Source organism: Mesoplodon bidens, assembly GCF_964165515.1.
Source record: "Mesoplodon bidens genome assembly, chromosome: 9".
NCBI lineage: Eukaryota > Metazoa > Chordata > Mammalia > Artiodactyla > Ziphiidae > Mesoplodon > Mesoplodon bidens.
In genome coordinates this window covers 50,518,495-50,544,408 of record NC_138166.1, presented here as the reverse complement: position 1 = coordinate 50,544,408, position 25,914 = coordinate 50,518,495, and the positions used below count along the sequence as shown (strand labels likewise).

At 36.9% G+C, this 25,914-nt stretch overlaps 1 protein-coding gene across 1 annotated transcript; it reads right to left on the bottom strand.

The window, feature by feature from the left end:
- Nucleotides 1–14: 14 nt before the first annotated feature.
- Nucleotides 15–25,914, bottom strand: FAM133B (family with sequence similarity 133 member B). Its single transcript, XM_081243424.1, has 11 exons — nucleotides 25,876–25,914; nucleotides 18,935–19,032; nucleotides 17,070–17,148; nucleotides 16,324–16,398; nucleotides 16,155–16,187; nucleotides 15,649–15,711; nucleotides 15,089–15,181; nucleotides 13,466–13,516; nucleotides 8,482–8,574; nucleotides 5,658–5,705; nucleotides 15–2,541 (listed from the first exon to the last, which is right to left on the bottom strand). The coding sequence occupies exons 1-11, from the start codon at nucleotides 25,897–25,899 to the stop codon at nucleotides 2,455–2,457; spliced, it is 744 nt and encodes a 247-aa protein (XP_081099550.1). The 5' UTR covers nucleotides 25,900–25,914; the 3' UTR covers nucleotides 15–2,454.

Below are 25,914 nucleotides of genomic sequence, written 5' to 3'. Positions count from 1 at the left end.
CAAACGTTCATAGATTTTAAGTTGAAAATTAACAATTTTTAATAACTGTTCTTAGTGGCTAGTCTATTGTTCTCTGTAAAATTAAAGAAAATTAGGCAATAGGCTTTTAACACATCTTGACTGGAGGAATACGAATCTATACTCTGGATAAAATAAATTCAAGACACTCTTAGAGTATTTAAAACACCTAAACATACTAAGGGCAACCCACGGAATCCAAAACCACCAGAAAAAGGTAGCACCAGGTATAAATTCAATTTTTCTACTCAGACATTCATCAATTTTGTTGCAGTTACCCTGGCATCATTATCCAAATAACATGCTTTGTGTTTATAAAATTAGTATATAATTATTCAAGTAAAAGGGTGGTTTGGTGGAGAAAGAGATGTTATTAACTTGCACATAATATCACCTGGTCAAATTTTCTTTTTATACCTTATTAGAAAACTGTTAAGGCTACCACAAGAAGAATAATGAAAAAGGTGTTTCCCAGGCAGTCAACACAACCTGGAAAGAATACGATTTTTGCCAAATCACCTTCTTTTCCAGTTTAATAAAATGAACTGCTGCTTCTAGTGGGACATAATCATCATATACTGGACCAGTCTGCAAAGGTACACTTTTATGTCATGGCAAAACTGATTAACAGATAACCCGATAACCTTATCTTTTAGCATTTTCACGAACAATTCTAGGAACTTCTCCTTGGATAAAAAAATGTCTCCCAAACTTGCTGTGTACTCAAGAGCTTATAGATTTCTTTTATTAGGAAAGATTATGAAGCTTTAAGCGTAAAATTTACCAAGAAATGTATTATATTCTATGGCTAAAAACTTGGGGACATGACATCCACCTAGCACTTAACACCTAGCAGTGTTCCTTAATCTTTATAACTTGAGACTCAAAGGGAGCTGATAAGAACACAGCTATTTTTAAGTAAAATAGCTATTTATTCAGCTTGTCATGCCAAAATGTTTTGTGCATATACCACTATAATTAGCACACCCTCTGTAACAGGCAAAATTGTACATCAAATTATATTTCATGTTACCTGGTTATATAAAAATGTAAAGTGAAAATGATTTATCAATTCTTTTTAACATTACTAGTAAACAATTCAGCAGGAGACATGAGGCACAAAATCTTAGTAAAATATGACACAGGAAAAGCAAATATGTAATTCTCACTTAAATTTAACTTGTCATAATCCATTGTGAATATACAAAGACAAACCTTTAAAACGTTATATTTACTAAGATTCTGGCAATAGTTTTGTGTAACAAGACACAGCATACCAGGCCTGTCACTCAACTTATTTATGGTTAAGTCTCAGCTTCAATATGAAGCTGTTAAAAAAAAAACCAAACAAACAACAACAACAAAAAACACATCAAAAACCTGCTTTTTACATGCTAAATATCTTGGCAAGTATGCTGTTAAACACAATAAGGAATTTAGAATAGCAAGAATAAGGAGTTAATAAAAAGCTAAACATTACAGCCTAAACAAAACTCATACAAAAAATAAGGAACTATCACTGATTACATAAAATTTTCCTGACTGGTTAAAACCTAACAGTATAAAACATGCATTTTAGAATCTTTAGCTATCAAGTTCAAAAAGTACCAGTGTCATTTGAAATGATTCCTTTTCAAAGCCAAAGTGTAGTCAAAATTAGTTCAAATGTTATAACACATTCTAATGCTAAAAAACATTCAGTATTATTGAAGTGGAGGTAAATCCCAGAGCTTTTGGGGCATCCTCATGCTGCAAAAGGCTATTTCTCTGGTTCACTCAAAGTAGCATACGACAGAGTCCAACGATGTCACTAAGCTCAGTAAAGGGCAAGACTGCCATACCCGGCCCTGACCTCCCCATGAAGCATGGCTACTGTGTCCACAAAAATAAGATGTGTGAGGATAAAGGCACGCTATTCTGCTAGCTGAAGTGATATCAAACCCCACCCCCACCCCTAAAAGCTCCTTCCCCAGGTAAACAAAAGTATACAAGGGGAAAAAATTAAAATATGCTTATCTACAGAGTAAGGATTTTGAAACATCAACGTAATCCCTACTTCAAAAATGTTAACTAGAGTCATCTGGTCATCTCTGATTACATCTTAATGATGTATCCAGATTGTTTCTGTTGATTTATCATTAGATACTTCTAGTTAAAAATATTAACTTTATTCCCAAATATCTTAACCACTAGTATGACTGCGGTGTGTTATCTCCCAGTTATTAAGCACTGGAAGAGAAAAAAACAGATGTTCAAGCAGCAGGCAACAATTATGGCCCTTTCACACAGCGGCATCTGAGTGGCTACTGACAGTCCAGGAATAATTCTAAAAACAAGAAAATTCATGCATTTTAGTAAATATGTCATAATTTTCACAGTTGAAATTTCCTTAGACATTGCACTTTCTTTATAAGTGAATCCTGATTCTTCTTAATGTTATGGTGAGTCAGGACTTGAACTAGCAGCCTTCTTTTTCTTCTTCTTACTGTGTTTCTTATGCTTCTTTTTCTTTTTTGTTTTTTCCTGAAAAGATAGTTCCATGTTAAGACATAGCTACATGAAAATCTGCAAATTAAAAACAACAACTTCACCATGGTACTTCTAAGCTACTATGTATAGTTATTTCTAACAATCCACACAAACAAGTAGGCTACTGAAAACATTTCTCAAAAAGTCTCAGTAATATTGTATGAGGACTAAGAGAGTGCTTGTCAATTTTCAAAAGATAAGGAAAACTCTAAGTCAGTAGCACATTAATGTAGCTTCTAACAAAATTTCCTGTAGAAAATAAATTCAACTGCATTATGGTATCAACTGTTATACTTCATGTTATCTAATTTTTAAAGGTGAAATAATTTTAGTTACTGCAAAGGAATCGTCATACCACAGCAAAACACAATTGTTTTTAAAATGATAACTTTTAGAGAACAAATACATTAAACCTGCTACTTTTAAGTAAATAGGAACAGGTATTAGGTACTGCTTAGACTGGTAGCGTTACTTTAATTATTAAGTTAACAACTATCTGGTACAAAATACTGACGTACAGTTGAAAAGTATATTTAGCTTAGAAAAACGGACGCTTGGTTTTTAGAGGAAAATGCCACTGAGGCCTAGTAAAAGTAGTCATACTGTGACTAGACAAAGGAAGCTAAATTCTGCTGAACCCTGGCTCTCCTGACTTTCTGATGTAAAAGAGAAGGCAGAACTTTTAGAAACAGATATGTGGAAATGTAGTATCAAATAATATACTAGTTGTTGATATTCAGGAGAAGAAAGTAAAAAGAAAAGGCAAGAGCCATATAAGGGTGGCAAAAATAAAACTTCCTCTCCATCTCCTTATCTATTAGAACTTCCACCCCCAGCCTTCCCTAAGGCCTCTACTACTTTGTGACTCTAACAAACTTTCACTGTTCTTTTCATTATGAGCCCAGGTACGCAGGGACTTTTAGAGAGTCCAAAATCTTATATCTGGGCTTTTAAAAATAAGTTTTGGGTATAGGATACTTTTTCATAAAAGGATAGTTGGCCACTCTGTTCTTAAAACACTTTTCTTCTTGGCTTCCATGACACCTCACTCTGCTGCTTTCCTTCTATCACAAAGACCTTGTTTGCTAGTTCTTCTTCCTCTGCTCAACCTTTGTGGGCTTCCTTCCCTTCTTTTCCACATGCTCTCCCAGTAACATGCTTTAAATACCACTTAACAGACCAAATCTTTATATCCAGTCCTATGCTCTAAACTGAAGACTGCAAGTGCCTTATTACTAGCTCTACCATGCTAGTTATTAAAAATGCTTAATTTTCCCCTCCAAATCCTTTCTCAACCACCTCAGTGAATGGCACCACTAATTCATCATTTTGTTTAAGCCAAACAATCTAAACTATCTTTGACTCTACTTTTTTTTTTTTGCGGTACGCGGGCCTCTCACTGTTGTGGCCCCTCCCGTTGCAGAGCACAGGCTCCGGACGCACAGGCCCAGCGGCCATGGCTCACGGGCCCAGCCGCTCCGCGGCATGTGGGATCTTCCCGGACCGGGGCACGAACCCGTGTCCCCTGCATCGGCAGGCGGACTCTCAACCACTGCGCCACCAGGGAAGCCCTGACTCTACTCTTTAACTCCACTCTCCATCCCTGAAGCACCAAGCAAGTCCTACCACCTAAGGCCAAAACATATCTCAAATCCATCATGCCAGTCCATCTCCATCACTACCACTGTAATACAAACAACAGCATTCCTCATTTAGGTCCAGTCATCACTTCTGCCAAAATATTTTTAAAATGTGAAGTTAATTTAGGTTACCTGTTTGCTTTGATTAAAACCTAAATAGTGTGCTCTGTGATATGGCCTCTGCTTACTTCCCAACCTCATTACATGCTATCCTCTTTATCTACTACGTGTAAGCCAAGCCTACCTTCTTTCACTTCTTCAAACATATCAAGCTCACTCCCACCATAGGTCCTGAGCTCTTCTCTCTGTCTAGGATATTCTATCTTTCATCTTCTAATGGTTGGCTCTTTTTTGTAAATCAGATTTCAGCTTAATTTTACGTCCTCAAAGAGGCTTTCTCTCCCTGAGTCAGCCTCTCATTTGTCACACTCTTATCTATCTCGTACTCCATTATAACAGCTCTACCAAGACAGAACAGTGCCTGCATAGAGAAGCTTAATAAATACATGCTAGCTGAATGCATGAAACAGTAAAGTATGCAAATATAAATTAGAATTATCCAAAATTAACTTTATGTCTTAATAATCTGAACCAAAGATGCAGTCTTCACCCAAATTACTTTCCCTCTCAGGAAAAAAGTCTCTTAAATGTCTCCTTGGTCTTGAAGCATATAAAATGTTATTTCTGAATCACACATTATCAGGTGAACCTTCTCAGAGAAGGACCCTCGTTTTAAGAGTCAGGGACATTCTGGGAAGGGGCAGTTACTCTCAAACCTATAAATGATGCTGTTCTCATTTTTCTTTTACTCCTCCCTAAGAAAATGCCTTCAAAGGCCATAGCCCACACTTACGTGGGTGCTCCTAAATTACTTTGCTGATATGATCTGCATTTCTCCTTGATAATTTGTTACAGACTTTCTCTAGGTTGGTCTGCTTCTCATTGGATACCACTTCCACTTTCCTACTCTCCTCTTTCTACTTCTCAACCTGCATAATAGCAGAGCTGGCTTTAGAAATGATTGAAAGAATCACCTTTATTAGTGAATCATTTATGTTGTAACATTCCTGCTTATTTTTCATTGCAGCGTGTGCTTCATGAGCCTTTTTCTATTATTACCAGGTTTGGCAGATCTGAGAGTATCTACTATCGAAGTATCTACTATCGGAGGGAATCACCATACTTTACTCTCATACTTCCTGTTACAGCTTAAGAAAGTCAAATAGTTTAAGCTTACATTTCTAACAGTAAAATACTGAAAATGAAACAGAGATGTTGCTATCAGGATATACTTCCTTTCTTCTGAGCCAATTTAATTTTCTCCAACTCATTAAGTGAAGCTGCTGAACACCACACCTTTCCCAATAAATATTTATTTAGTTCTAGTAAGTGCAATCATGCTTTACAATGACTAATTTTATATTAAAAACAGCTATACTGTTGTCATGTAAAAACATAAGTGATACTTGCTGTTGTTTTTTCTCGTTCTTCACTGCTTTTCTTCTTTTTTGCTCGTACCTACAAAATTAAAATTTTTGTGGAGAACAGAAGATAAATATGTAATTTCCAAGGCATTTTTTTTCATTCACTAATATACCTTTATGTAAAAAACCTTTTTTGACAATCAAATAACATTTTCAATGCCTTGTTGTACCTCAAACCTCTATTATATCACAATGAGGATTCAATGAAAAACATTTAAAGGAAAGAAAATTAAAATTTTAAATCTCTAGAGGGCTTCTCTTAGATTTTCTTTCAGCACCTAAAAACAGCAGTGAGGTACAGTAGATAAAATACATGGGCTCTGAAATAAAACAGACCAAGCTCTGAACCCTACCTCTGCTATGTATTACCCTCAGTTTCATCGTCTTTGTAAAATGTAGGTAATATCCACCCTCAAGGGGGAACGCCTGGAATACAGTAGGTGTTTCTTTTACCTATGGTGTTTAACAAATGGTGGCTTTATATATATAGTGTACTCAGTATCAATGAACTGATAAAAATCTTTTCAAGTAACAATTATTACCCCATTAATATTTTATTTATTTATTTATTTATTTATTTGGGCGGTACGCGGGCCTCTCACTGCTGCGGCCTCTCCCGTTACGGAGGGACGCGCAGGCTCAGAAGCCATGGCCCACGGGCCCAGCCGCTCCGCGGCATGTGGGGTCCTCCCAGACCGGGGAACGAACCCGCGTCCCCTGCATCGGCAGGCGGACTCCCAACTACTGCGCCACCAGGGGAGCCCCTATTTCAATATTTTAAAGTGTGATACACTGGATTTACATTAAATTCAAAGTTGCTAAAGCTGATGTGTATTAATGTTAAATCCAAATGTAACATATTTTATATTAAGACAAACATAATTAATACAATATAATACTAAAGTAGAAAAATTGCCAATATATTGAATCGTTTGGTTTATCTGCTAGGTTACTGTATGTTAAATACATGAAAATGTAACTAAGAATAGCACAAATAAACTAAAATAGACTGAAGGAATGGAACACAGAAGCATTAAAGACTATTAACTTTCAATAGGAGCGGTAGCTCTCTCCTGAAAGAACTTGGAGAATGCAATCCTTGTTTCTGGTGGTTATTCTTGTCATCTCAGTGACTGAGGGGGTGGGGCCAGGACAGGGAGTGCAGTCAGGCAATGTCCAGGGAGCCTGGACGTAACTTTAGAATAGCCTGCTTGACATTCATATAATGGACCCAATTATAATATAAAATCTAAGTTTATTACAATATGAACACAAAGTATTTTGTACTGGGTTTTAAGATACAGTCGGCCCTCCGTATCCGTGGGTTCAGCACCCATGGATTCAACCAACCACGGATCAAAAATATTTGGGGGAAAAAGAATTGCACAAAGTTTCAGAGAGCAAAACTTGACTCTGTCACATGCCAGCAACTATTTATATAGCATTTACATTGTATTCAGTATTAGATGTATTCTAGAGATAATTTAGAGTGTATGGGAGGATGTGCATGGGTTAGATGCAAATACTATGCCATTTTATGTAAGAGACTTGAGCACCTGTGAACTTTGGTATCCACAGGGGTCCTGGAACAAATTCCCTGCAGATATCGAAGGATGACAGTACAGTGGATGTCCCAGAATAGCTATATCATATAAATAGAGGGAAGACTGTATTTTGTTTCATTCAGAGCTTTACTGGGAATTGTCCACCATTTTGGAAAATGTCATTGGTGACAATGCTATTGTATGGCTTTTGAAGGGCATAGGTCAACGTACCTGCTACAGACTGAATTTTGTCACAGCTTAATATTTTATGTCTTCTAGTGTTATTAGGCACAAGTACTTATGCATCGAAATATAATTTTATAAAATTATATATTATTCTCCTGTATTCATTTTTATTTCTTTAGGGGATACTAATATAAAAATGTGTACAGGTAGTCTATATTAGCTACAAACTTCATTAAAGGAGTATTACAAAATATTGCTACAAATGGGGACAAGAGGTCCTATTTTACAAATGAGGAAATCAAGTCCAAGCAGAGAAATACTTCAAAGATAACTTATAAGCCTTAAATTAACTAAGAATGGACTCTAATTCCAAGAGAATACAAAATCTAAGACAGAGATATTAGAGCTGAAAAGGACTGTACAGATTACCTAATTCTACTCCCTCATTTTATGGATAGGAAAACTGAGGTCATGTCAACATTTCTGCTCCACCATATCACCTTTCTACTCCCTAAAGAGTAGTGCTGGGGCTTCCCTGGTGGCGCAGTGGTTGAGAGTCCGCCTGCTGATGCAGGGGATGTGGGTTCCTGCCCCGGTCCGGGAAGATCTCACATGCCGTGGAGCGGCTGGGCCCGTGAGCCATGGCCGCTGAGCCTGCGCATCTGGAGCCTATGCTCCGCAACGGGAGAGGCCACAACAGTGAGAGGCCTGCGTACCGCAAAAAAAAAAAAAAAAGAGTAGCGCCAAACGAAAACAAGGGAATGCTTGGGTTTTAATATGGTACATGCTATACAGTATCTTTCATGTCATCAAAATGGTAGTAAAAAGAAAACATTAGAAGAGTAAAAATAAAAGATCTCAGATTGGAAAGGTATCTGGGAATATGATTATCAAAATATAAGCCATATTACTATCTTCTATAAAAATACAAAACTTATTCTGAAACGGTGTCTCTTTTACAAATTAGAAAAGTGAGTAAATCAAATATCTTATGAAATTTTTTTTTTACTAATTCATATTTATTAAATCAAATAACTAAATATTTTAAAGTAAAGAAAATGGATTTGATTATAGACTTACCTCCTCAGTATAATCTGATTCTGACAGGGACTCAGATGATAAAGGTTTATCTTCAGGATACATCTTTCTTTTTTTGCTGAGTCCTTTAACGTCCTATGAAAAAGAAATACATGTACGCCGACTGAGATATAATACCATGCCACACGAATTTTACGTTTTTAAGTTCTATTTAAGAATTTTCCCAATTATCACAAAAATTATTCATTTTCATTTTAGAAACGTCTAAAATTGGTGACAATTATCAGGAATCAGTTTCTAATTCCAATAAAGCAATGCTTTTATTAAATAACTTGAAAAGAAATACCTATACATCCATTTAGATGTAATATCCTCCTTATTTTCTTTAATTATACATGATGAAGTTTTAAAGAGTTAAGGAAAACATATGGTATAAGATTTGGGTCCTTTGCAGTTTAACTCTTTTTGTTTCTAGCCTGGGTTGGATCAGACAGGCCTAGTGCTACAGAAAAGAAAATCAATAGGTAATTATTTGTGATGGCCTAAGAAGGTCTCTGCACGGTAGTTCCCTTAGTGCATTTAAAGTGTTAAATTCACATTAAAAAACAAAACAAAACTTAATCTCTAAGTATTTAATGATGAGAAAATGTATAATTCTGGGGAGGAGTACTTAGGGGCTTAAATACATATTTTAAGAAATAAAACATTTTTTAAGAAATAAAACATTCTGGGAACTTCCCTGGTGGCGCAGTGGTTGAGGATCCGCCTGCCAATACAGGGGACACAGGTTCGATCCCTGGTCCGGGAAGATCCTACATGCTGCAGAGCAACTAATGTGCCACAGCTACTGTGGCACAGCTACTGAGCCTGCACTCTAGAGCCCGCGAGCCACAGCTACTGAGCCTGTGTGCCACAACTACTGAAGCCCGTGCACCTAGAGTCTGTGCTCCCAACATGAGAAGCCACCACAATGAGAAGCCTGCCCACCACAACGAAGAGTAGCCCCCGCTCGCCACAACCAGAGAAAAGCCCGCGTGCAGCAACAAAGACCCAATGCAGCCAAAAAATAAATTAAAATAAATAAATTAAAAAATAAAGTACCAAAAAAAAGAAATAAAACATTCTGAAAACATCTGAAGCAAATATGACAGAATGTTAAGATTTATTAAAGCTGCATAGTGAATATGCTGGTTGTCATTTTATTTTTTCTACATGCTTCATCAGTACGTATGAAGTAGTTCATAACAACAAAAATCACACAAAGGAAAAAATGCTCACCACTTAATCTTACACAAAACAATGACATAAAACTTTTACATAGCATGAACCCAATTTTGAAGATATAAACAAACAAGAAAAGAAATAAACAGTGATGATATATGTGGTAGATTACAGGTGATTTGTTTCTGCAAACAGCTTTATTATTTTGGTAGAAATTATAAATGTTCATTTTAAGAAAATTCACCAAAATCCCACTACGGGAATTTTGGGAAACATCTCTGTGTATGTACAATTTTACATAAATACTTGTTTGGAACCCACTCTTCTCACCCAACAGTATCTTTCCATGCCAACTACACCATCATTTTTGGCTGCCTTTGACATTCACTGAAAGTATATACCACTGAAAGTAGATAACACAATTTACTTAACCTATCTCCTTCTGGAGGGCAGGCATATGAGTTCCTCACTATTAAAAACAAAGTTGAAATATAGTAAAGGGTACGTGAGGGCAAAATCTTTATCTAATAATAATGACTAAATCAAAGACCAAAGCAGCCTTCATGCAAATGATTTTCTCACTCTCCCATAACCCTCAAAATTGTTTATTTCATTCATTTATGAATCACACTTCACCAAAAAGCCTCTTCATCAGATTCTTTTATCAGCCATATCAATCTCAGATTATTAGAATATAGTTCATATTTTCTTTAAAAATTGCCTCAACATGTGTTTTACCTATTTTTATGTGTATGTGAGGTATTCTCTTTCCCTTAATTACTGAAGATCAAGTTTTTGTCTTATGTATTCCTAGTAGTATTTCTTAGTCTGTTCATTATATTTAAACTTTGTTCATAGCTTATTTTTTATAACCTATATGTCTATTTGCCATTTAGAATTTGAATTATGTGGTCAAAAGTTCATGAGATTTGAGGTAAAGGCCTTTCCCATACCAATGTTATACTCACCCATGTCTTTCTCTAGTTGCATTTTCATACATTTAAAATTTTCACTTATCTGGAATTTATTTGGCCTTAAGGAGTGCTCAACTTTATATTTTCCAAATGGCTAGTCATTTTGGTCCAAGAAATGCCATCTCTATCATATATTAGATTCCACAAATACTTACAAATTTTTACCTGGACTCTACACTGTTCCATTGTTTTTCTATTCCTGGATCATACCACATTGTTTTCATCAAAGCATATGAAAAATGTTTTAACTTCTAGTACAGCAAATCATACCCAGGAACATTTATTAAATTTTCACGTTTCTGAATAGATCTGTAGTTTTCTTCAAATAAGTCCTGCTCACTTCTTTAAGATTTTCCTATATATTTTTTGTTACTATCATAAATGAAATATTTTCTTCCACTATATTTTCTAATTAGGTATTCCATTGCCTAGCACTTTCAGAACAATTTAAAATAAAAATGGAGCTAAAACTAATGACTGATACATATAACTGAAAATTAAAACCATGTGAGATTGTAACAGACACCCTAAACAGTATTAACAGAAGCTATAGACCAAAAGATGTTAACTACCTGTCTGAAAGATTAGCATCCAAAGTATATAACTCTTATGAATCAAAAAGATTAATAACAATCAAACAGAAAAATGGGCAAAGACCATGAATAGGTAATTCACAGAAAATGAAATCTGAATGGCTAATAAACAAATAAAGGGGCTGAAACATCTCTACACACTGAACTGGCAAAAAGAGAGGTCTCACAGTGTGACAAGTATGTATAAGGAACAAGGGTACTGTCATACATTACTAGTAGAAATGTAAATTAATAACAAGCACTTTGGTAAGCAAAATGTAGACAAGTGAAACGTATGTATATCCTAGGACCTAGAAGTTATACTCCCAGGTATACCTCAGAAAATTAATGACAACTTAAGGAAAAGGAGAAATGGATAACAAATAGCCATTGCAGCACTGTTTGCATTACTGAAGAATGAAAATAACCTAGATGTCCACAAACAGGAGAATGGAGATAAAAACTGTGGTGAGTTAAAATAATGGAATATTATAAGCCAAAGAAACAAACTTGAGAGTATCAACAAGGATAAATGTCAACAGTAATTTTGAGAGAAAAAAACAAGCTTCAGAGGAAACATGGTGACACCCTTCTGAAAATACAAAATACTCTAAGTTATTTCTGAACACATACTTATGTTAATAAAAGTGTATAAATATGGATGGGAAGGAGGCACTGTAATTTCAGAAACAGCTGTCTCTAAGGAAGGAGAAAGTGCCTGGGACTTCTTTTTTTCCCATAAAACAAGACCTGAAGCAAATATGACAAAATTTAAACCATCTGTTAATTCTAGTTGGTATGCATATGGGTTATTTTTTATATATGTGTATATTACTCTATACTTTGTATATCTCGAAGTACTTCAAAAATCACAGTGCAGTTGTTTTAGTATTTCATGTTTGTAAATTGCCAGTTTTTAGTTTTACAATTTTTTTTAAAACATGAAAGTAACAAATTATTCTTATTTTATAATGGTTTTGAAAAATCAGGAAGTTCTGTTGAAATTGTATCACACCCTATTGGCAACTATTAAAATAATCACACGGTTTCTTTCCTTTGACCAGTTAATATGGCAAGTTATATTAATAAATTTCTTATCCTTGAATCCTTGGAATTAATTAAACCAACTTTGTCAATATGGTTTCTTTTTTTAGTGTGTTAATGGATTTTTATTTGCAAACTGATTAAAAAAAAAAAACACGTCTAGGTATATACCCCAGAAAAATGAAAATATATGTCCATACAGAAACATGCATATTTAAAGCAGCATTATTCACATTAGCCAAAAGGTACAAACAACTCAAATGTCCATCAATGAATGAATGGATAAACAAATTGTGGTATATACATACAATGGAATATTATATGTATTCATAAAAAGGAATGAAGCACTGATACATGCTACAACTTGAACGAACCTCGAAAACATTATACTAAGTAAAAGAAGCCAGTCACAAAAGGTCACATATAGTATGACTGCCTTTATATGGTATATCGAGAATACACAAATCCATAGACATAAAGCAGATTAGAGGCTATCACGGGATTGGGGGTGGGTGGGGAGAGGAAACTGATTACTTAATGACTATGGGTTGTTTTTAATGGAATGATGAAAAAGTTTTGAAACTAGAGAGGTGATCAACGCCCAACACTGTACATACACTAAATACTACCAAACTGTAATTTAAAGATGGTTAATAGCATATTATGTGAATTTCACCTCAATTTTTAAGAAATGATATAAAAAGACTGAATAAAATACAGTGACACTGGTCTTTATTTTCCTTTTATTAGTAGTTGCTTTCTTTAGGCTTTTATTTTTAATAATCAGAAAGATTTAAAAATATAAACCAGAAACTTAGGTAGGGATAAATTAAGCATTAAGTATAGATAAGCTATAAATGAAGATAAAACATCTACTTACAGTAGAAAAAAGTTTTCAAATTTAGCTATGGTACACTCAATTTGAAACAGAAGTCCATGTTCTTTCATTAAAAGGACTTTCTTTAAAATGACTTGAGGAAAATAAGGAAATGTTTAAAATCTTCATTATTTTGAATTTTAAACGGAGATAATACATTTATCTACACAAATACAAATTCTCTGCAGGAAGCTTCTTCTGATCTTTTACCTTCAAAAATGAACCCAATAAGCAAAAGAAATCTTTTAAGGTAAAAAGGGGAATGCTTTAATGTTAATTTTTTGAAGCAATTCTTGAAATAAATGAAGTATCTTAAGGCATTGTAAAGTATAAATTACCTTTTCTTTCTCAGTTGCATCCTTTGACTTCTTCTTCTTTCTTGAACTATCCTAAACAAATAAAAAATATATATATCAATTTTAAATGTGAAAGATACAGCATTATGACAGAAGGAACAAAAATACCAAAAAAGTGATTTACTCTATGATTGAAAAAAGTTTATTTCCAGAATTTTATTCTGAAAATATGGGAGAAATACAGGTTGTGTATATATGTGCTTATGAGGGAATGAGACTTCTTCATTTATCTGGCTGTATATCAAATCTCTGTACACCTAAAACAACAGACGTTATCTGTATAACCACAGGGTTTATTTTAAAATAAGACTTTATGCTATTGTTTATTTTTACCTGTAGTGATCATATGCACTGAAGTTCTAATTCACACCACGCTCAGACATCAATCTGATTTCCCTACTCTTCCTTATAAAGTAGGGAGGCAAGAATTTCTACTTTTGAATCCCTCAGTGCTAGCTGTTAACCTCTCTGAGCCTTCCTTATCCATAAAGTGGGATATACAAAAAACTACTTCATAGGGGTGTTGAGAGGATTGAATTAACAAGTGAAGTGCTTAGAACTGGGCTCAATCTATAGTAGGCATTCTATAAATGTTAGCTATCAGTATCATTAGACTGGCTCTTTGGCTTTAAAAAGCAAAACCAACATCTACTGAATACTTTATATATGCCAGCCATTTTATCAAAAGAAGTCTCAGTAGGGCAAGTAGATATCTGCCATACAACCATATATCAATAGTTGCTTTGTTCTCCTGGGACCCCAGGACAGTGCTCGTCAAATTGTGGCCCACGGACAGCACCGCATCAGAATCCTAGGGACCATTTGTTTAAAACGTAGACTTCTGATCCTAATCGGACTCACTAAATCAGACTCTGGAGATAGGGCCCAAGAATCCACATTTTTATTATAACCTGCATGTATTTCTTATGACCACTAATGTTTGAGAGTTAATTGCATCTGACAATTCTGGATCGTACAGAACAGATTTAGGTATAGTAAAAAGGACACTGGATCAGATATTAGAAGATAGATTCAACTTCCAATTCTAATACGATCCGTATGATTTAAGCAAGATGTTTTCATCTGCACTACAAATTTTTTATGTAGATGGGAAAAATAATGTCTGCCATGCTTTATCATAAAGCTGTCATAGGGCTTCCCTGGTGGCGCAGTGGTTGAGAGTCCGCCTGCCGATGCAGAGAGCGAGGGTTCGTGCCCCGGTCCGGGAAGATCCTACCTGCCGCGGAGCGGCTGGGTCCGTGGGCCATGGCCGCTGGGCCTGCGCGTCCCAAGCCTGTGCTCCGCAACGGGAGAGGCCACAACAGTGAGAGGCCCACGTACCACAAAAAAAAAAAAAAAAAAAAAAAAAAAAAAGCTGTCATAACAATGCTGAGACGTGGAGACCTATATGTCAAAGTACTTAGAGAACAATTAAATGCCCTATGTACAATATTATTAAGTACATCAATTAAGTGACACAGAGCATCAAAGTACAAAAACAGTATCACATTTCTAAACTGAGAGCAATTTAAGACAGGAAGAACTAAAAGAAGAACCTAATTAAATGTCTGCTATCCAAGATATTGCTCATTTAAATGATTTTACCTTACTGTCTGATTCAGTTTCTGACATGGAACTTTCAGAAGATTTATGGGAACGGCTCTTCTTTTTCTTTTTCCTTTTTCCTTGTCTCTTATCCTACATGAAACATTTCAGAAATATTTGCTTTCTGTTTCAAAATTATAATCGCTGCATTTTATTAACATCAAAACTTTATCAATGAACAAAACTTAATGAAAGGACCAGCGTGTAAGTATGTTTTACTTAGTAATTAATATTTAAAATGTAACTTACATCACTTTGTTTTATTAAAAAATGTTAAGTGATGAGTCACATGTAATTCTTAGCTAAAACAGAATTTTTGATTTTTAAATCCATTTCTTCTACTCATATTTTTAAATGAACAAGACAAATTTAGGAATCTAAAAAACACATTTACCAATATTTAAATATCTGGTTATTTATTCATATCAGCGCTCTCAGTTATGGATGATTAATCAAAAACTGGAAGTAAACATTTTTAACAGATATTTCATAATGGGTTTCCACTTGTCATTAAAGATATCAGAGATATTATTTTATGAGTCATTACAGGAAAACATTACCTCATCTTCAGAATCTGAAGAACTGCTGGAAGAATCAGAGCTTGATGAAGAAGAAGATGAATACTTGACCAAGCACAAAACGATTAAAGCTTGTGAGATGCAGGAATTTTTTTCTTTTACTAAGTCTCTCAAATACTTAACGAAATTAATCTAGTGTCTGAGAAACAGATGCCATATTCATGACTTAAATACTAAAATGTCAAATCTCACATTCCCTCACATACACAGACATACACACACACAGACACACACACAGAGTAACAACAGATGTAGCAACAGTAGTCAATTTTCCCTCTTTAATAGTAATGAAGGAGTTACTAGGTTATAAGGAGGTTGGCACCTTTCTTTTATTATCACTAATAGAACAAAACCACCCGTAACTACCAAAGGACCTCCAGGTTCCTTGACTTATCTAGAGTTAGCATACAGGTTATATCAATTATTCTTACTTTTTTTTTGTAGGCTCTTGATTATAACATTTAGAAAAATGGAAAACTGTTGCTCACCCTACCAGATTTCTTCTTTTCTTTTTTCTTTCTCTAAAAGCAAACAAATACAAGTACAAATCTAAATAAGGTGGTGTTTTCAAATGTATCTATTAATAGTAGTACACAGCATTATTATGAAAACCCAACTCTGAGATTAAGAATAGCAATAAACTAAAAATGGCATTACCTGTCTTTTTCTGGATGAGCTCTCACTTCCACTTAATAATTTCTCCCTGTGTTTTTCTAGTTCTTTCTTCCAGTTCTGCAGAAAAGTTATAAACACATCAGAGGCTGCCTATCCCCTTCTAATATAGAGACAGCCACTACTTTCTTCCTTCCATCCTCTACTACCTCGCTCTCATCTCAGCCTCTAATTACAGTCAAAAGATACTGCAGGTGCCAGAATCCTTTACCCTGTCACCAAAGGAGCCTCTACGAGCTCCTTTCAAAGAGGATATTATGAAGTGGGAGTTCTTTACTGTATATTGAAAGGAAGAGTAGGTATTATTACTGAGGCTGAGAACTTTTTTCTTTTTAACAGCGGTGGTTAGATTCTCTTTCCAGACAATAAAAGTTGATTAATCTATACTGTGGCTGAAATACTACATATATGCTTGTAATCAAAACAAGCAAACATCACCATGGAAATCCCAGGGTAAGATGGGGAACTGGGGATAAGGGGAGAGAAGGGAAGAACCTAACATTCAGAAAACTTAAGATGATTTAAATTACTGTAAGATGGCTTTTCTCTATTTCTTTTTTTAAGAAATCAGACATACACAAACCGTATTCAATAAAACAAAAACACTTCTACAATACAGAGCACCCTTAACCTAAAGAGCCAGGGCCAAACTCTTGGTTTATTAAAAAAAATGATTTCATTTGTTTATTATAAGAAAAAGATTATTTTTCTTAAAGGCACAACTTACAAACCTCATTCATCTTTTCTTCAAATTCAGCCAATGCCTTGGAGCCTTTCTTTTTCTTTTCTAGTTGTTCTTTCACTTCTTCCCTTAAAAAAATAGAATGTACAAGTAAGTTTTCAAGCAATTCAAATTCGAGATGGATGCTTACAAACAAGGCAACAAAAATTTCATAAATAAATTTTTCTTAATATCCTAATAAACCTCCATTCTAGTTCCAGTGCTGCTACATTTTAAATTTCTTTGTTCACGTCCTTGTAAATCAATTATCATAATAAAGCCTACCAGATAACACTAGTCACTTCCCTTCTAAACACGGATTATAAGAACTAACACACCAAACATTTGAGCACTTCCATACAATAGGCACTGTTTTAAATACATCTTCCTTTAATCCTCACAACAATCCTGTGAGAAAAGGTAGTATTATTACCCTCATTTTAGAGATAAAGAAGCTAAAACTCGAGGAAGGTAAGAAAATCTGCCTAAGGTCACAAAGCTAGTAGTTTCAGTGTCAGGGTGAGTTAAGGTCTACATGACTGAATTACTATAGTCTATTCTAAATCACCCATTTTATAATGTACCTGCTTTTAAGAACGAGTAGCCCTGACTGGCACCTGGGAACTTAGATTTTGGTACTACCCCCTGATAAGAGTGGCTTACTGTGCCTGTCTATACAGATAATATAGTTTATATGAACACCTTCATTCCTTCTGGAAGTCTGGAATTTTGGCACCTGACAGGCAGAGGCTGATCAGTCGCCAATAAAAAAGCTGGACACATTGAATCACACTGGTTGGCAACACCTCACATGTGTTATCACAACTCATTGCTAAGGAAATGAAATGCATCCTGTATGACTCCACAGAAGCAGCCTTGGAAGCCTGCATCCAGCCTCCCCTGGACTTCACCCCATGCACTTTTTTCCTTTGCTGACTATGGATGCTATCCTTTCACTATAATAAATCTTGCCCACGAGTACGACTATCTGTGAGTCCTTCTAGCAATTACCCAACCTGAGGGTTCTCTTGGCGACCTCTGACCATATATGTAATCCACTAGCTTAGACACTTCCCCTTTAAAATTTATCCCTTCACCCCAATTTTAAATATAAAATATACTTTGTTTTGAGGTAATTTATTTTTTGGTATGCTGCAACAATAGACAATAGCACTCAAGAACATTCTAAGAGGCAGACACAGCTTACTTCCTATTTAACCCAAAGGAAGGATTCCCTGTTGTATGTAAATACAACTTTCAACTATAGTTGCCCAGCTATCAGGGGCCCTTAGAAGGAGTCCAAAGTTAACAACTCTGAAGCTTGCCTTATGTTACCTCAGGAATATGGGTATTTAATAATAAGACATAATAAAAAACAATAATGTAAGTGCTATGATACTTTATTTACAAAAACTCAGAGCCACTCAACAAGGGCAAAACAAACAAAAACTTTAAAACAGAACTTTTACAATGGGAAATCCTAACTCTTTGAAAAGCCAGTGGATAAAACTAGAAACAAGGTCTAAAGTCATCTTTCTCAACACCTAGTTACACCCCGAGGAAGGGCGAAATTATTCAAACCTACCATTTTAAATAGCTTAGAACACTTCAAGGTTAAGGTCTCTTTTAAGACATAAAGATGTGCTTGGTATAAAAGATTCTCTGGCAGTGCTTTAGCTATATTGGGTGGTGGGTTCTCAAATGTTTGCTTTACATTCATGCATGTGTTTTATACATTCAAAACAAAGCACATATCAAATACCACTTCAAAAAATTATGTATCTAGCAGCTGCTTGGCAATCAATAAAAGTTGTAAAAATAACCTTTAAAAAATTTATGAAAACCTTATATATAGGTAAACTGTTTAACAAATACCAGGTAGGCCTTGGTCGATTCAGATAATCTTGGATCGTTGGACCTGAAGACTGGATTGGACCCCTTGATCTGGCCATTGCTATTGGGTTCATATAGGCCTTGAGGAAAAAACAAAAATTAACTCCATTAAAATAACCACTGAAAACACAAAAGTACATTTGCATACTCATAAAGCAATCTTTATTATAAATGCATACTATGTCCAACTAAGCATGAACAATTTGACTAACCAACTTTTCATTGCAAAAAGTAGATTTAATGCTCTATTAAGCCTCATAAGTTTGGAAGATAATACTGCTCTTTCACAGAAAATGTGTTTTTATCAGAGATTTGATGAAAGTAATAATGACACCTCTCTCTTACTCTAAGATGGCTTTATAGTGCTTTCTCCTAAAGCCCAATAAAGCTCTGAGGGTAATAATATTATGCACAATGGTAAATGAAGAAACTCTATTCCAAAGAAGTTAAAGAAGACCTAACTCTAAATTCATTGCTTATTCTACTATATCTTCTATCTCAGGAAATACTGTGCCATGCTGAGAGCAATTTTATACACAAACTGTTAACATCAAAAATTAAATCATGCAAGGCAACAAAATAAAAAATAGATAAACAAGACTTCATCAAAATTAAAAACATCTGTTCATCAAAGAACACTATCAAAAGACTGAAAAGACAATCCACAGAATGGAAGAAAATATTTGCAAATCATATATCTGACAAGGGTTAATATCCAGAATGCATAAAGAAATCCTACAACTCAACAACAAACCCCTCAAACAACCCAATTCAAAACCGTGCAAAGGACTTAGACATTCCTCCAAAGAAGATGTACAAATGTCTTGTTGTTGTTTTTTTTTTTTTGCGGTACGCAGGCCTCTCACTGTTGTGGCCTCTCCCGTTGCGGAGCACAGGCTCTGGACGCACAGGCTCAGCGGCCATGGCTCACAGGCCTAGCCGCTCTGGGGCATGTGGGATCTTCCCGGACCGGGGCACGAACCCGTGTCCCCTGCATCAGCAGGCGGACTCTCAACCACTGCGCCACCAGGCAAGCCCTACAAATGTCTTAATATGCACATGAAAAGATACTCAATGTCACGAGTCGTTAGGGAAATGCAATCCAAACAACGAGATGCCACCTCACCCCAGTTAGAATGGCTACTATCAAAAACAGAAAACAACAAGTGTTGTCAAGGATGTGAAGAAACTGGAACAGTTAAGCACTGCAGGTGAGAATAAAAAATGGTGCAGCTGTTTTGGAAAAGCTTGGTGATTCCTCAAAAAGTTAAACAGAAACTCCACCTCTAAGTAGGACTGAAAAAGAATTGAAAGCAAGGGCTCAAACAGATATGTGTACACCCATGTTCATAGCAGCATTATTCACAACAGCTAAAAGGTGGAAACAACCCAAATGTCCATCTATGGAAGAATGGATAAACAAAATGTGATATATACATACAATGGAATATTATTCAGCCTTAGAAAAGAGTGAAATTCTGATACATGCTCCAACACAGATGAACCTTGGAAGCATACTAAGTGAAATAAGGCAGACACCAAAGGACAAATATTGTATGATTCAACTTATTTGGGGTACCTAGAGTAAGTAAATTCATAGAGACAGAAAATAGAGTTTACCAGGGGCTGGGAGTTACTGTGTAATGGGTACAGAGCTTCTTGTATGAGATGATGAAAAAGTTCTGGAAATGGACAGTGCTGATAGTTGAACAACACTGTGAATGTACTCCATGTCACTTAACTATACACTTAAAATGGTGAACTTCATTATACATATTTTTGTACAATAAAAAACCAAAGAAATTATATTATGCTCTGTATACTACACTTACTATAGCAGTAAAACACATTTTTAGACACTTTCCCCCAAGATACACTGAGACAAAATAAAGCAGAATATTTCTTTGTTAATGACAGTGTCTAGCAAAGAGGTGTTGCTTTATTAAACAGAATTCACAAATCTGGTCTTTAATTCAGTCTCAACCTCTTGACCCTATGATTCAGCTTTCCAAATTTAATTCAAGTCAACATTTATAAAAACTCTTCTACTTGGGGCTTCCCTGGTGGCGCAGTGGTTGAGTGGTCCGCCTGCCGATGCAGGGGACGCGGGTTCGTGCCTCGGTCCGGGAGGATCCCACACGCCGCGGAGCGACTGGGCCCATGAGCGATGGCCGCTGAGCCTGCGCGTCCGGAGGCTGTGCTCCGCAACGGGAGAGGCCACAGCAGTGAGAGGCCCGCGTACCGCAAAAAACAAACAAACAAAAAAAACTCTTCTACTTTATAAATAAAAAGAATTTTGGTTGAAAATGACTATTACCAAGGTTGATTTTATTTTATTTATTTTTTATTTTTTTTGCGGTACGTGGGCCTCACTGTTGTGGCCTCTCCCATTGCAGAGCACAGGCTCCGGACGCGCAGGCTCAGCAGCCACGGCTCACGGGCCTAGCCGCTCCACGGCATGTGGGATCTTCCTGGACCGGGGCACAAACCCGTGTCCCCTGCATCGGCAGGCGGACTCTCAACCACTGCGCCACCAGGGAAGCCCGATTTTATTTTTTATTTATTTATTTTTGAAGGGTATGAAGGGTACAATGCATCTGTTGCATTTTATTTAACAATATCTTTAAAAATGACAAAATTGCCCACCTTCATAACAAATATAAGTTATATATTTCTAGATTACTCTGGCAGAATAAACGATATAAAACCACTATAAACAACACATACCGAGAAGTACTTCCACTTAACTGGATACTGCCTACTTACTTGAGATGAAAAAGTTAAACGTTTAATATAATTTTCTTACTGGCAGGAATGAATGCTAGAGCTCCTATGGTCAGGGATGTTGACAGAATCAGGGCTACATGTGGATATCAAATGCAACGTTTAAGACCGAGGCATAAAGTCCTATTTTTTACATCAAATGTTATGCCCTCAAATATTTCATTCAACTGTCTCCGCTGAGAATTTCAATCAGTTCATGTGGAAATGACAACCAACAGAGGCCACAACAGAGCAGCTGCTGGCCCAACCAATGACACTGACAATCATCATAACCAAAAGCAAGTACAATGTGCAAGCTAAGATCATCACTTTAAAAACTATAACATCTATCATCTATCACCTTCTCATTTCTTTAGTAGCATGTCATAATTTTAGCAGTACTCAATAGTAAAATATTTTAAGTTTAAAACTGTAAAAACTGTTTATTTTCAAAGTTGTAAATATATACAAGGATGTTAAAACTGTTATCACTAAAATAGGAAAAACTGAAAATACCCAAATAGCCGTCAATTTGAGATTCATTTAATAAATTATATTCTCAAAATGAAATACTATGTAACCATTAAAAAGATGATGTCCAAAATTTCTCAGGTGAAAAGCAAAAGCAAGTTAAAAAAAAAAGATACCATTTTAATAAATAGCTATAAATTAAAAAAAAGTTTTTGATGCATGTGCACCAAAATGTAAAGGAAGACGTCTACTTTCTTTTTTTTTTTTTTGCGGTACGTGGGCCTCTCAGTGTTGTGGCCTCTCCCGTTGCGGAGCACAGGCTCCGGACACGCAGGCCCAGTGGCCATGGCTGACGGGCCCAGCCGCTCCGCGGCATGTGGGATCTTCCCGGACCGGGGCACAAACCCGTGTCCCCTGCATCGCCAGGCGGACTTGCAACCATTGCGCCACCAGGGAAGCCCGAGGACGTCTACTTTCATCATTTCATACAATGGAGAAAAAATTTTTAAATAACTCATTACCTTTATAAAACAAAAATAAAAATACTACATGCAAACACTGCCATAATATTAATAGTAAACAAAATGAGAAAAATTCAACCACTCTAAATACCTCCATTATTTATTTCAATTATAATAGCAATATTTATGAAGCACATCTTACAAGCTCCTTGCAAAAGTCTGTGCTCATAATTATTAAGCAACAGTGCTCCTTTTACCGTGCACAACAGAAAGGTTTTAAAAACAAAAAAGTATTTCACAAAGGTAAAGCTCTTTCACTTATTACGCGTAAGTGTGAAAAATAATGCTTCTAACATTAGGCGGTGGGTGGCTGGGCATCAATCAAAATAAAGAAACTGCAATTTCTTAAAATGTCTATGACTTAATCACTTTAAATACTATGCCCTTTTAACGCAAACACTCATACTTATATGTAACTAGAACTGCCTGTGGCTCCAAACTGCTGCGTGAGTTTGGGTAACAGAAAACGATTTGTCTTTGAAACTTAGGATGGCAAATTGAGCTCAAGGGAATATATAAGTGGGCAGCTAGGAAAAAAGCAATGCAGTGAAACTGCTAAGGACAAAATGCGCAGAATTTCATTTGTTACTTTGATTACCTATTTTTATCTAGAGGATACATCTGTTTTAGTAACAGAAAAGAACACGAAGGAAACTTCTGGAAAACAATGGGCACAAAGGGTGGCCATCACGAATTAAAGTGCCCTTTACAAATCTCAAGAATTAAAATGTTCAGTAAAAAAAAAAAAAAAAAAAAGCTGTTCAAGAACGTACAATACCAAGAGTGAGCCCTAATGTAAACTAAGGACTTCAGGTGAAAATGATGTGTCAATGTAGGCTCATTGACTGTAACAAATGTTCCTCTCAGGTGTGGGAGTTGAAAGTAGGGAAAGCTGAGCATGTCTATGGGCAGGGAGCATATGGGAACTCTCTGTACTTCCTGCTCAATTTTGCCTTGAGGCCAAAACAGCTCTAAAAAGTAAAGTCTATTTTTACAAAAACTTCAACCTGAAATTTATGGCATTTTAGAAAGCAATTCTGTCATCTCTAAAACCATGATTTTTATCAATGTAAAAAGGTAAAAAAAATAGCCATTATTTTCAGAGGCACATGTTCATTTTAATTAAAATCAAGAGTTATGGGCTTCCCTGGTGGCGCAGTGGTTGAGAGTCCGCCTGCCGAGGCAGGGGACACGGGTTCGTGCCCCGGTCCGGGAAGATCCCACATGCCGCGGAGCGGCTGGGCCCGTGAGCCACGGCCGCTGAGCCTGCGCGTCCGGAGCCTGTGCTCCGCAACGGGAGAGGCCACAACAGTGAGAGGCCCGCGTACCGCAAAAAAAAAAAAAAAAAAAAAAAAAAAATTCAAGAGTTATGACGTACTAAACTAAGTTATCAGATGACCCAAGGTTTTTTTTTGGTCCCAGTTTAAACAGTTCCATGTCCTCCTCCATTGCAATGAGGAGACTGAATGAGAAGATCTGTCTTCTACCTCTTAATTTCCTGTTTTCCTTTCCACAACCTTTGAAGTGCATATAAAATGTTACCAGAACCACCAGGGGCCAAGACAACATGCCAAGTAATAAGTAGAGCTCGGAATTATCAAAATGCTCTAGTAAATGAAACTAATTTGGAAACTTTTTCAAATGCTTTAAAAGTATGTGTAAACCAACACCTTTTGCCAGTAAAACAAAACATCTTAGGCCTCTGCATGAAAACTGTACCCAAGGTCCGGTAATGTCTAAGCATTTAAGGCCTAAGGTCATTAAAGAGCCCAAACACTCTTAACACCTTAAACCTAAGGATGCTCCAGGAGAACACCATTTCAACTATATGAGAATCAGAATACCACAAGGTCTGACTTAGAGTCAGGAAAGCAAGAGAAAAGAACATTCCTTAACCTTGTAATCAAAGTTCACCACTGTGGTTCCTAGACATCTTTGATTATGAAGACTATATAAAATTAAAACAAACGCTTTGAAGACAAGAAATATTTCATAAAAGTGAAGCTCTTTTTGTACCTCGCCCCGTCTCCCCCCACCCCTAACCCCAAAGGAAATAATCGCTTAATTTTTAAAAAGCTAGTTCATTAAATTTAGCACATTAGCTGCAACGGCATTTATTTTTTTCATTTTGCTGCTCAGTGGTTTAAAACTCTATCATAGCCAAGCCTAGGAACTGTAAGGCTGCAACCTAAGCTTACTGCTAATCCCTTCTGTTTACAGCCCATTCAATCTGATTCATAACCTGGGCTGTCCACACCAAGCTAGTAGCCACCTAGAATGCCTTCCTCCCATTTCCGCCTGTCAAAATGCCCTCGAATTTCTTACTTACAGGTATTTCTTACTCTTTCTGCTATTAGTTACTTCTGCATCTCTTTTATCTCATTTACTAGAATAACCTTCATGCCAAGCACTCGCCCGGCCACCTTGCCTTTTGCACTCTCAATTATTCTGCAAAGTTATGGGCAACACTGATCCCCTCTTACAGATGAAGAAACTGAGGCTCAAAGATGAAAAGCAACTTATCCTAGGTCCCCCAACTCCCGAGGGACCAGAACTGACATTCCAGTCTGGGCCTGACTCCAGAGTCAACATTACCAGGCCATTCGTTCCTTTACAGAGCCTACTGGGGCCCGAAGCCAAATGCTTTGATCCTAGTTCTCAAATGCGAGCCCGACTGCTGCTAGAATTGGGCGCCCTGCAGGCCCCCGGGTGGAGGGACCACGTCCATGGCCTCCGTCCCACCTGGGTGCACGATCCAGGTCGCGGTGCGTGGGGGGCGAGTCCCGGCACCTCCACGGGCCTCAGACTTTGGACTTACTTACAGGAGGGTACAGGGGACCCTAGGGCTCTAGAAACTGGGCACTGCTGGCCCGAGTGCGGAAGGGAAGGATGACAGTGAGCACTGCCAGAGGGTGCGGCAGGGTTGACGGGGTGTAGAGGAAAGGGAGACTAGAGAGAAGAGAAAAGAGAGCGGGGGAGCCGAAGGCGCCAACTTCGTGCGCGGCGCACGCGCGTCTGGGGCCGGAGCGGGGAGGGGGAGCTGGGTATCCTGGCTCGAGGTCCCAAGGCCGCCTCTGACTCTCAGGCCCAGCCGGGAGGATCGAGGGGTCCCGCTCTCCTGCCGCCGTGCCCCGCGCCGCCGCACTGCTTTCCCCACCGGGTACTCACCACCCTATTGTCCCGCTTCCCCATGGTGCCGCACTGAGC